Source organism: Eretmochelys imbricata, chromosome 16 (genome assembly GCF_965152235.1).
Source record: "Eretmochelys imbricata isolate rEreImb1 chromosome 16, rEreImb1.hap1, whole genome shotgun sequence".
In the NCBI taxonomy this organism is placed as follows: domain Eukaryota; kingdom Metazoa; phylum Chordata; order Testudines; family Cheloniidae; genus Eretmochelys; species Eretmochelys imbricata.
The window spans coordinates 23,246,771-23,260,413 of NC_135587.1; the positions used below are offsets into that span (position 1 = coordinate 23,246,771).

The window sequence follows — 13,643 nt, forward strand, 5'->3', positions numbered from 1 at the left end:
ATGGATTGTACCACTTGAAAGATCAAAGAAAAGGCACTCACATTCATAACATTTCAAATCCAACTCTTATACAAGACTATCTTTATAGGACATCAATCACAAGATGAGAGAAACTGTACGCTATTTTCTAGTAACACACTGCCAATCGCAAGACAAATGCCAGATGCCACAGAACGAGAAGCAACCATTTTTCAACTAGTGAATGTCTTCAAATATATTACAATAGAAGTGTGAAAAAAGATCCTTTCAGCTTCATCTGTTTTGACAGATGCCAAAACTTGGAGCATGGCATTTTATCTTCATACTGCAATAATCTTTATGAAACTTAAACAAGGCTGAGGATGGTGGCTTCAGCCTAAAATTACGCTCTTCACTGCACAATACACAAAACATTTCAAGCAGTCTGGCCATTGCAGGAGAAAAGATCTGCCTTTAAAACAGGAGAGGACAAGTCTGAGAAGATAAAAGTACTGCACCATCTGACATTAACATGGTCCAGTTCATATTGTTTCTAATTGGCTTAGTTTGTCTTCTCACTGCACTCTGCAGTACCACTACTGACTACCATTAGTAGGAAGTTATAGGCTGCATGCAGCTTTTCTCCAATCAAGAGCATAAACTCTAAATTTTGCTTGTGTAAATTCATTTAGCCCATTATATTAAACAGGTGTCAAGCTGCTAAATCCTCCACTGCAGCGGAAATGTATCCCCAAAGGTCATGTTCAGAGGAAAGATAAAATCTTGTGTAATCTCAGGTATTTCTAATATGCCCATCACTGCAGTATCTGATTTTCTGCATGCCTTAAAACTGGAAGCAGTAACTTTTCTGTGAAAATGCATGTGAAATCAAAATATACTGTACTCTTTTGGGCTTTTCATTGTCCTAAAGGACAGCAGGTTAGAGGTTAGGATGTGTAGGTCCGAAGGGAGACAGAAAAAACAGTCTGACACCACTGATGTCGTTACAGCCCATTGCATGAAGGCAAAATCTGAAATATTTAGGAAAAGTGGATATATTATTTTGGAAAGCCCTCAGGTACCACGGTGAAGGGTGGGATATAAAACCTAGAGAGAGAGAAACTGTCCCAAATCATCTGGTCCAAAACCAAAGATTGTTATACAATTTTCCCAAGACATTCCGCTTGTCTTTAAAATAGGGTGTGCAGATTTTCCTGCCTCTTTCTCTTATTCTAGAACTAACATCTCCTCTACTGCAGTCAATGCAAAAGCCGATCTCCCCTCTCCATTTGTGTTGCCCTATAGTAGGCTTCCTCTGTGGTGCCCTGAGGTATATCCATGGAGTACAGGATCATGTACGGTATTTCATTGTGTAACATCTTGTGTAGAACTTCAGCACCACAGAACTCCATTTGGGAGAACACCCTAATGATGGTGACCTTAGTGATGTTTAACAGAACTCTGAAACATCAAGCGGTAGTCGAATACCAGTGTAAAGATCACCACTATCAGTCTGACACTGAAGTATTATCGTTCTCGCCCCTCTGTTTAGGGGACAAGCGCATGGGTCCCAGGGTTCTCGCTGTGTTGCCTGGGAGACTATCAGCTATGCAGACTACATACAATTTCATTAAATATCACAATAAAGACAGTGGGTCAAATCCTGTCTTTAGCTACACTCACTGCAACCCCATGTAGGCTTAAGTGGGACTTAACTGATGTCCAAGCTTTTTGCTAGCATGCTGCACGTGAAGGAATGAATTCACCTGATTACCTCTGACAATTGAGAGAGATGAGATAGGTGAGTTAATATCTTTTACTGGAGCAATTTCCAATAAAAGCTATTACCTCAACTACCATGTCTCTCTCAGCACCCGGGACCCACACAGCTACACCACCACTTTGGAAATTCTAAGATTTGCCGTTTTCTTTCTTTACTAAACCATAACCAGTTTTTAATGAAAACACCTCTTAAAATGCCTCTTTTTTTGCTTGATTATTGAGTTACCTCAATCCTATAATAAAGAGGAAACATCAAATTTCAAAATTCGAAATTCTGAAATTTAATCAAAGATCAAGTTTCACAGCAAAAACTGCTGAAATTTTAATTTCAAAACATACCATTCAAAATCTTTTTTGCAAATAGCAACAATTTTTGTAATAAAATCCAGTAGATAATTACTAACATTTTTCTGAAATTTACTGAAAAATAGGTAATTTTATAACAGACCTGCTTGCAGAATTTTGCAGTAACCGTGCAAAATTTGGCCCATCCTATCTTAGATCCTTGTACAACACCTGCCACCACAGTATCGGAGCACCTCACCATCTTTACTGTATTTATCCGCACATTATCCCTGAAAGGTAGGACAGTGCTATTATTGCTGTATTACAGATGGGAAAATGAGGCACAGACAAAGTGACTTGCCCAGGATCTCTGAGAAAGTCAGTGGCAGAGTACGGAATTGAACCCAGGCCACTCAAGTCCCAGAATGCCTTAAACACTAGGCCATACTTCCTCCTCTTCATGTCCTGTAACTATGCTAGCTCGGTGACAGCATGGACAGCTTTCAAATTAGCCCTGGTTCTTGAATTCTAAGGAATAAAAGAAAGGATTTTTTCCTGCAGCCATTTGGGTAAGTGCATTACCATTAGCTGCAATTATACAATGGAAGCTTCCTTGTCAACCGTACAGAAGTTCTAAGTGTTAAAGTCTTGCTGAGGCTAGCCCCCCAGTAAGGTCAATGGGAGTGCAGACGAGTGGGTCCCACAACTTCTGTCCTATGAAATAGGAGTAAACTATATAATTGTGTTTAAAAAGAAATCTAGTAACATAATCCAGCAAGGATTACTGTGTTCTTTGTTCTAATACATATTTTTTAAAGAGAAATGTGAGGACATATGCAAAGGTACGGCTCTAGGGACCATTCCCGGTCCAAAAATGATAGCAAAAATATCCAATATGCAATTTGTCTAGCTTTTTACTGTTAAATCCATTAGTTACAGTAACAGACACTTGAAAAACTAACTCAGCACAGTTTGGTGCTGTACTGTGACAGAATATTAATGACGGCATTGAATGCTAGCCAAAACATTCTACAAGTACAGAGAAAATATGTACAGTAGCTGTTCAAATAATTATTAAAATAAAAAACAAAGTATGGAATTGCTCCTATCTGCAGAGCACAGTTACAGGGTAACATGCAGTGGCAGAGAGAGCTAGTGCTCATGCAGTAAATAAAGCACTAAACTGTAATGAACAATTCTAGTTGTTTTCCTCTCCAAAGGACCAAACAAGAGAATTACCTTCATTTTAATTTGCAGTCTGGCCCCAGAGCATCGCTCTTTTTTATTGCTGTAACGGTGCCCAGATGCCTTGAAAGCCTCTCAGTCAGACGGAGCTACACCGATCTACACCCACTAGGACCTGACCTAGATCTTCATGAATTCAGAGGTCTGCCATAATACTAAAATAAAGGCGTAACTAAGGGCCTAATCCAAACTAATGGGAATCTTCCATTGACTTCAACAGACTTTGCTTTCAGGCCCTATGGGCCTGACTCTACATGATGCTAAGTGCCCTCAACTCCCAACCCAATGGGAGTGAAGAGTGCTGTGCCCTGAATTCAAACTCAGACTCTCACAGAGGCTTTCAGGCAAGAATGCCCTCATACTTGTCCCAGAAGATGAAATGCTTGGATCAATCCAAATTTCTTTATTAATTGTGTTGGACCATGGGAAATTGGAGATCTCAATGGCGGGGTCCTCAACCATTCAAGGCCATGAAGATCATAACCAGCAACTTGGGATCTGATCCTGCCAACTGTGACTCACCAAGGCTTGACCCAAAGGCCACTTAAGCCCCACTGACTTCCTGGGGCTTTAGGTCTGGCTCCTAGGCCCTGACCCTGAAAAGAGAACAATGTTGGGGTGAGCCTTTGCAGTTCTCTTTGCAGGATCAGTGCTCATCACTCCATATGTATGCAGTCCTGCTGAAGTACCACCTATCAGTTTAGTGAACTTAATGGAGCTGGTTTTGGATATACAGGTGAGCAGGATTGGTAGCCATTTTAACCTTTTCTTTTGACATAAACACAGCAGTTGGAGTAACAAAGGCTGTGTACAAAGAGCTGGGTCCCAAAAGTAGTTATGATTTCAGCACTTTTGGATTGACTTTTTAAAAAATCCAATATGTAGCTGCTGGCACCCAACAGACAAAATCTGTATTAATACACACAAAACAAAATACAGTTAAACCCTCATAAAAGAGAGACAAAGCCTAAAATGTGATCAAATGCATAATTTTCACTTTTAGTTTTTAAAAAAGCACAAAATTTATAAATGCCAGTTTGCATCTCCTTACTTGATTTCAAAACAATGTCCAGAACACACAGTGCAGCTCAAAAACTATGTTGCTCATGTTGCAGAAATTGGCTTCTCCTAGACATTACTGAGGCTGAAATTCCTTCCGTGAGGTTGCTCCTCTCAGTCAGTGCTACCAACCCCATGATGCCAGTTATCGTAACATTGCATTTTTGCCCCTTTGTCTTCATAAATGATTTTCTATAAACTCTGAATAAAAGGTGCAGTTTGTCATTTCAGCTATCTTGTATGTCCACTGGGGAAATAATAAACAGCCATTTCCACTGAGAGTCATTACGTGGAAGGGGAAGTTTGCAATACAGTCATTTCTGAAGACCATAAATGAGGGAAAGCTGTAATAAATAACGGTGACTGTCAGATGGAAGAACTCAAGAGCATGTATTCAGGGATCAGTTTCCAGCCCTGTCATTGTCTTTTTTCCTTGATAGTGCCCATCAAGACCGATAATTTCTGTAATCTGTAAGTTTATTGGCAGCAGTCATGCGGTTCAGAAGAGGCGCAGGAGTAGCTGGGGTGAGGTGGAGTCCATTTGGCTGACAGGTAACCAGTGCTGCTCGGCGTTCCGTTATTCCTCGGCTGCAAACCAGGCGCTTCTCATCAAGGATGGCTAGATGGTATTCACAGAAATCAATCAATGATGCCACTTGCTCATGAAGTGGGAGTGACTTGTATCTTCTTTGAGCCAGGCAAAAGAAAGCTTCTACGAAGGCTTGCAAGCACATCCCTTCAAATAAGAAGAGAGTTTATATTAGAATCGTGGCACAGACTTCTCTCACACGCTGTAGTCTTGTAATCTAATATGTCTCATTTCTATACCCCTGTTCATCCCAAAGACTGGAAGTGAATGTACACACACACACACACACACACACACACTCTCTCTCTCTCGCTATTAGTTAACTCCTTTTTAATTCAAGAAGCAACTGCCTAGAATGGTCACAAGCAAAATACCCATCCTTTGCCCTTCAAAGACCAAAATGAGACATTTTCCTTGTATTTGACACATTAATCAAACAGCTCAAAGATTTAAAAGAAGTGTCCCAGAATAGCAAACATGCCCAAATTGGGTTATAGATGGGTGACATTCCTAAAAGTAGAACCTATTCATAGGGATATGCTGTGATCTCTACAAGCATCAGTCTGACCTGATATTCTGGCATCTGGAGGTAAATGGCTACAGGAACTACTGATTCTAAGAGGTTGTGAAATTGAATTGACACAAGATCAGCCCCGATTCTTGTTGCTTCAGACATTACATTGAAATTGAGTCTGACACATACATGCTGAGCTCCAGAGAATATAATCTGCCCAAGGAAAAAACAAGTCATATTTGCAACTGAAGTGTGTCATTTTAAACTTTGCCTTCTTAGAGATTGGACCAAACCAAAAATCTAAGATCTGAATATACTCCAGATTTCAGGGTGTTTCTGTTTATGGCTCTGTAAACCTGGTCCCATTAATGGGTGCCCTCAGAAATGTACAAGTGAGTTATCCTAAACTTCCTATCCTCTTTGCTGACACTGCCTTTTCCAGCTAGCCATATCTGGTCTTTCTGCTGAGATGCCCGCTAAGGCTACCAATTAGTGACAGTCCTGGTAGTGGTGTTGGCAATGTGGACACTTTTCCACTAGGAACTGGACTGTGACTCACCAACTCGTTTCACATAGGTCACCAAACAGCCATCAGATGGTAACAACTTGGTCTCTACTGACCTAGGTTGGATTCGAACTGGCACCTGGAAGTGAAAGGCTCAATGTTCCATCATCACTCCTCTCAGCAACTCAGTCCCTCCATTTTTTTTGAAATTTACACTCTGTTGTTGCACATGCAAAAGCAGAACTTTCCAGTCCACAATTCTTTGCAGCTGCTTTTCCTTTCCAACTAAAGGAGGCCACAAATGGGAGGTTGGGGCCTGGCTGGCCACACAGTACTTCACAGGCCAAGTGCAAAGACTGGAACCTGCACTGTGGGCACAGATGGGATATTCAGCTCATGGCACCTAAGTGCTCAGATGAATTCTCTGCAGCAGCTTTTTGGCCTACTTTGGCTTTTCTAAAGTCTCTTTCTCTGGCTCCAGGGAAAGCTGCTCCTGCTATGGTTTTGCATTTTTTAGATGTTTGCTGTCAGTCCTTACTGCACTAAGGACTGGTACTTTGACTTGAATGTTCTTCATTAAGGGATTGCAGATGAATACTCAGATTCTCTCTCCTTCCCAACAGCAGCCCTTAGCTCCTGCTGCCTTCTTCACCCTGCCTTGGTAAGACTAAACATTCAGTTGAAACACCAGCGCTAACACCCCTGCTTTGATGAGAGGTGCCCTGAGATCTTCAACAAACAGAAGGGGTTAGGAACTCAGGTTTCTCCCTCCTCCAGGAGATGGCACCTCCAGCCACACACACAGCATAGAATGCACACAGAACCCCTTACTGGGTCACCATCACCACTGCCTCCAAAAAGCTGGGTTCTCCTTTAGGTCTCCTATCCAAGTACTAACTCCCAGCCCTTCTTACATTTGTACGATGGTAAATTCATATCCCAAGGTGGGACAGACGAAGGCACACAGCAGATTGGTCATATGCACCTCAGTTATTCTAAAGGACTGGCTCCCCTAGTCGGCTCCAAGAAAAGAGCCTGCTAAAATTACTTGTGGGAAGATGAGTTCCACTCCTTTTTCTACATATGTCCCAGGTGAGTGTGTAATTTTACTGACATCAGGAAAGAGAATCTGCTTAACCTGAACAGAGCCCTCTAGCACAGATGATCTGTTTCAATTGTAGGAAACCCAAGCTCTTGGAGTGTGCAATAAGGGAAAGCAGAGCAATGGCAAAGATTCCTCTGCAAAGTTCAGCTTCCCTGATTCCCCGCAAACAACCCGTAGAGAAGCCAGACACTGCAGAACATAACTTCTAAGGTGTCCTCTGATTGTATCACATTAACAGCATGTTACAATGGCCAGGGGAAAGGGTAGCAGCACATAATGCTAATTCCTGCATTTTGGAACCTTGCCGTAATACCCTATTTAATTCTTAATTAAGGACCTATGCACCACTGTACCTTTGTAGAATGTCAGCAACAAGGAGCTGTCATATCTGGTTTGCATCTTAACTGGCTCACCCAGTTAGAGCACACACTTAAGGGGATTATTTTAAGATAAGATGCTGAGGGGTTTTTTTAAAACTCAATTTAGGTTTAATTGATGTTGCAAGAAAAAACATCTTTTTAAAAATTACCGTTACAGTCTGAAGTATAATTTCTCTTAACTAAGACGGCAATTGGGGTCACTTACAAGCTCCGTGGTAAAACAGCTTGGAAAGAAATTGTTGGGTTATCTGAACGCAGCAGCTGCCAGCTCAGTACATTATTTTATCAGTCATGGGGAGCTACCATGTGGGGAAAGGGCCAATTCGCTAGCACACACATTTCCCCCCATAAGTGACACTCATGCAGAGTATTTAATGGGAAAAGGTAAAAGCTGCTGTTTTACAATAACAGAAACAGCTACGGTGTGATTTACAGTTGGAAGTGGGCCAAATTCAAAGCCAAATTGCCACAGATCACTCAGGAAGATTATTATGTACAGATATATCACATTCCATTTTTATTTTTCCCAGAAAATTTCTGGTTCACTGTAACCCTAAACAAATCTGGTAAGTCTCGAATGCTGAAATGCTGGGCTTGACGGTTCACCTGCCTGTGATTCTGTTGCTAATACAGTTCGGTCAACTCATCTCAAATAAAAGACTCGGTCCCACAGTGAAATTCTAAGGGGAAGTCTGCACATTTTCTGTATGATTCCTCTCTGTAGAAACACCACCACCCTCCCTCTGCAGAGACAGTACTTTGAGCACCTGGAAACCTCATTACTGTTTTGTCATTGTAAAAATAAGGGGGTTCCTAATGTAGCTATACCAAGTACAGTGCAGCGATTCAGACATTATTAAACATCTGATGACTACTATCTTATTTTCAACATGCATTCAATTTTCCCCTCTGATATTAAGACTACATTTGTTCCCTCTATCACTCCTTTGAGCAATATATTTTATATATTCCCCCATGTGCCTGATGTGTATGTCATCTGTTATATATAAGGCTAGTATATAGTATAGTTTATCTTTTGATAAACTAGGTAAAATAATACCTGTCTAAGGGTGCAGGTTTCATTACCATCTGTGAAGCATTTTTAGATCTTCAGCAGGATCTAAGTATTTTTACAGGTGTGATATCTGGCCACATTCTAGCAAATTACCATTGTGTATCATTGAGACACTTGGTGTTTATGTAGGAGAGAGATAAGAGCCATTCTGTAGAAATAAAACACTGATAAATTATGGAAGGGAATTCTCAGCTGGAGTGATTTTTTATTATTCTACCGCTTTGTTCCTTAAAAAAAGAAAAAGTACATGCACATGTATATGTGTATACTTAGAATGACTCTATATGTGTGTGTGTGGAGAGGGGTTGTTTGTTTTCGATTGGAGGTGTTGGTTTTGTTGTTCTAAGTACACTGGGTTTAGGTCTTAGTTGAAAGATACTAGCCTGACAGCTCTTTAGTTTATTATAAAGCGAGCATTTGAGTCTAAACTAATACCACCTAACTGATATAGTGCTTTTCATCATTCAAAGTGCCTCACATCCTTAGTGTATTTATCCTCATCACAACCCCCCTGTGAGACACGGCAGTGCTATTATCTCCCTGGTTCGGATGGGAACTAAGGCACAAGGTGGGGAAGTGACTTACCCAAGTCACAAATGGAGTCCGTGGCAGAGTCGGGACTGAATCTGGGTCTCCCAGGACCTAGGCTAGTTCCAAACCACGGATCCTTCCTTTCTGATTCATAGAGCAAGTGCTGTACAACAGGCAGTGGCAATGCAAGGTTCCCTCAAACACCCCACTGTGACTTAATTCTCACCTTGAAACACCACCTTTGTCACTGTGAAGGCATTAGGTCTCTATGGTCATTCCATCCATAAAAATAGCGAGAAGTCCTTAGAGGTGCCCCAAGGACTCCACGTTATTTTTGCTGATACAGACTAACATGGCTACCTCTCTGAAACCTGATTCCATCCCTAGTTTTACAGCTATAGCTGCCAACAATGGCAATGGTATTTTTTGAGATGGGGACATCTGTCCAGTAAAAAACACCAGACTTATTTCACAAAAGCAACTAAGCAGCTGTCAGAAACATATAGCCTTATTTTCTTATTGGAATGTGATAGCAATTTTAGAGTTTAAGTTATAACACTTGATATATTTAAGCCATTACTGCAACAAGAAAATCACCTCTGAACTCTATCTTGACAAATTAGCGTGTCTCAGGTTTACGCATGTGAATGGAGCAAGTATGGAGATCATTATCCACTAAAACAGGCTAGTGAAACTAACTATCAGACAGTAGTATGCTTTCTTCATTTCATTAAATGACAGACAAGCCAGCTCACTAAGAATGGTGATTAGCAAACTGAGGCTGGTCCAGACCGAAAGGTCAGCCTAGACTCCCATTAAACAATGTAATTTATATTTCACCAGAATACAGACACACATTGCCTAGAGTATTGCTAATTTAGCTGAAGATGTCACAGCATCAACTCATCGTTCGTTGTGATTGTCTCATGGAACTTTGGCTGTGTAGAATACGATTGACTGCTCATGAAACGTTTTTAAAATGTATTATGCAGAAGTGATTTGTTAGTTACGGAAACATATTTTGCGGCATTCTTTATTTATTGAGGAAGGCAAACCTTGTCTCCCACTAATAAAAAAGGGTGGCAAGACCGTTAACAGGTAAAGTGATCTTAGATATTTCTATTTAAAGAGTGTTAACTGCAAATGTAAAAGTACTGTAACTATTTTATCAGACAGTAATAGACTGAATGTTAAGTGTTTACTGAAATCAGTGGATTTTGCAGAGATGTAAAATAGGTCCCAAAGGCTTTTACATAAACATCGACTTCTACCCCGTGAATGAATCAAGATTTGCTAACAGGTTCTTAACACAATCTCAACTAAATGTAATAGTAAAAAAAAAAAAAAATCCAATGAATCAAAGTCTGCCTTAAAAAGTTACAATAGTGTCCTGATCTTGACCTAAGATTTCATAGCATGGCTTTAATCCAATTATAAGGTACCTATGGGACATATTTAAAAGAATGATTAGTAAACATACCTCAGGCACATTACATATATACTAGACTACAACACCTTCAAATAATGAGTTTGTAACACTAAACCATACATTTAAAGGCTAGCTAAATTAAATGATTCATTACCTTAATATTGTCCTGCCATATTGTACAGCACACAAAGCGAAGTCTCATTTCAAGAAAGCACTTAAACATGTGCTTAACTCAGTCCGTGCTTAAGTCAAGCAAGTGTTTAAGTAACATTTCTGAATATGGATACTTTCCTGAAGTGGGGCCTGACTGATTAATATATTAATTCCATGTTGTAAGATGCTCTTATCTGTGCAAGTTTCTGTCCCGCACTGTGAATACTACCAGCAAATTACAGCATATTATATACTTATTAATCTGCTGATTATACAAGTAAAGTAATCACAGATGTGTTTTCCCAGAGAGGTATCAATATAATACCCACCTTAGTGCAACAAAGCAACAGTTGCAGAAAATAAGACTCTATAGCGTAATCATTTACATGAGGTTGGCCTCCATGATATACCAAAGCTTTTGATGATTTAGAATCTACTCTGTGACTAATTAAATATGCCATTCCTTTCTTCATATAGAACCTAGATGGCAAATCCAATGAGCAGCAATTCTGCATACACTCCCCTCCCACACTATGTATATGCAGCAGCTCTTTATACATTGCCCTCCTCCACCCATGCACAGGGATTTGAGGCAGGCAACAGAACTGTACTGTAAAGTCCCAAAATGGCATCACGTGGCTTTCAGTTATGGCTGAGTATTACAATTGGCTGTAGTGCAACGTGTTGGGCTGGCTATTTTAATATCAGCATAAGAGGAAGACAGTAGACAGCAGGGGATCCCTTGATTTTCTCCATTTGAGCCTCATGCTCAGATGCCAAGGTGATGGGTGCCATATAAATGCTCATGATAATAATAATAATATTTTGAAGGTGCATAAGAGCAAGCAGCTTTGTTTCCTATTTTACAGAGCTTAATCCAGACAAGAATTAATGGAAGAAAACTACTGTCTATCTCTAGTAGCCAAACCTTCTCATAAACAAATCATTTTCTTTGGTGACCTCAGGAAAATATGTAATGCAATTTGCGTTAAATAGCAGAAAATGCAGCCATCGTAATAGCATCTCCACTGTCCGATATTGCAAAGTCATTTAATGGTGCAGCAGTAATTTGCTGAGCATTAAGTACAAAATTGTAAATTAATTAATTTGGAAAACTAATTTTGCAAAGATTTTTGAGGAAAAAACCCTCCTCTATGCTTAAAAACAGAAAATGTTAAAACCCAAGTCAACCCAATGATTTATGTGTGTGCACTCATCTCTAGTCCCATGGGTTACCAATGTGTACTCAAATCTATTATTACCATTGCTCACCGGGGGGAAAAAAGTAATTACATAAAAGAAAGTCTACCCTTTAGTGGGAGCAAAAGATAAGTGCCATACTCTGGAAAGAGAAAAATGCTGAGATTTCAGTTAGCTTGTTTTCCTTTGAAAGGAAGTAACAAAAACACCATTATATAAGCAGAGGGAGTAAACACATAGCAACCCTTAGAATAGGCACAAGTCAGCTAAATACAATGGCCCATTTTTAAGACTAAACAATAGGATTTATACTGCAGACATCTGTGTGGTGTATTGGAGACTTTTGTTTAGGGGAGATGAAACCACTTTTAAGATCTACGTATAAAGCCACAAAAAGCATCAGGTGAATAGTATACTGAGCATGTTAATATACCACTATTTAGAATATATGTCTTTCAAAGAATTCTATAAAAAGAACGAGGAGGACTTGTGGCACCTTAGAGACTAACAAATTTATTTGGGCATAAGCTTTCCTGGGCTAAACCCTACTTCATCAAATGCATAGACTGGAAAATACAGTAGGAAGATATAGATATATATAGATATAGATATATACACACTGAGAACATGAAAAGATGGGGGTTGCCTTACCAACTCTAACGAGAAATCAACTGTCACTTTAATTGATTTAATTAAAGTGACAATTGATTTGTCTCGTTAGAGTTAGTAAGGCAACTCCCATCTTTTCATGTTCTCTGTGTGTATATATATATATATATATATACACATATATACATATATACACACACACACACATATATATCTTCCTACTGTATTTTCCACTCCATGCATCTGATGAAGTGGGTTTTAGCTCATGAAAGCTTATGCCCAAATAAATTTGTTAGTCTTTAAGGTGCCACAAGTACTCCTCGTTCTTTTTGCTGATACAGACTAACACTGGCTACCACTCTGAAAAGAATTCTATGGGACAGCTTATACAGAAAGTCCTTGAGCTTGAGAAATGGAGTTTGTATTGACTCCTGCCCCAGCTGGCATCAGACTCTGTACCTTTCATTGGAGACCCTCAAACCTATCATTGTTATTCATTATTTATACTGCCCTCATCAGGAGGAGGACCCTATTGTACTGGGTGCTTTACAAACACAGAGAAGACACAGTGCCTGTCCCAAAAAGCTTGCAAACTAAGAAAACAGAAAATATAGCAACATACAAAGGGCAGGTGAAATTTGGACATTAAACTCTGGTAGATTTCTTTTAATGAGTTAAGCAAAGGATTAAACTTCACACGCCCACTGTGTGGAAGGTAAATATTAATACTCTCATTTTACAGACCACTAGACTGTGGTACGGAGAGGCTAAGTGACTTGCCAAAGGTCACACAGCAAATCAGTGATGAAGCCAGGAATAAACCCTCTTACCCTAACAAACATTTTTCATTTGGCTTTTGGATTCAAGGGGTTCAGCGTTGTTCTTTCGGAAACATCCTGTTTGCAGCCTTTGCCCTGGGGTTGTTCTGACTCCCTTTCAGCTGCCATATTTTTTATTTAAACAAAAATTCCAGGTGAGCAATTTCTAATTTGCCTGACAGAGACTGTTCAACAGAAGGTGAAGTCTAAGTGGCAGAATGCCCTGGCAAACTCCACTCCACACTTGAGCTCTCCTCTCATCGCACTCACTCTCTTGGATTAGTGCTTTCTCATCTCTCACTGAGAAGTGGGAATCTGTAAATATTTCATTATTACAAGCTCTTCCATTTCTTCAGCCTGGAGAGGCCCTACTAATTCCCCTTCTCTAAAGCCGACTCTCGTGGAT

The 13,643-nt window shown here is 40.0% G+C and overlaps 1 protein-coding gene across 3 annotated transcripts in view; it reads right to left on the reverse strand.

Annotated features, from left to right (window-relative positions):
- Positions 1–1,812: 1,812 nt before the first annotated feature.
- The window catches only part of TTLL11 (tubulin tyrosine ligase like 11), a 112,990-nt gene continuing 101,159 nt past the window's right edge, over positions 1,813–13,643 (reverse strand). For all 3 annotated transcript variants that reach the window (XM_077836001.1, XM_077836000.1, XM_077835999.1), the window contains one exon: positions 1,813–5,065. In XM_077836001.1, the coding sequence (XP_077692127.1) occupies positions 4,776–5,065 (290 nt within the window). In that variant the 3' untranslated portion in view covers positions 1,813–4,775. The remainder of the gene's footprint in view (positions 5,066–13,643) is intronic.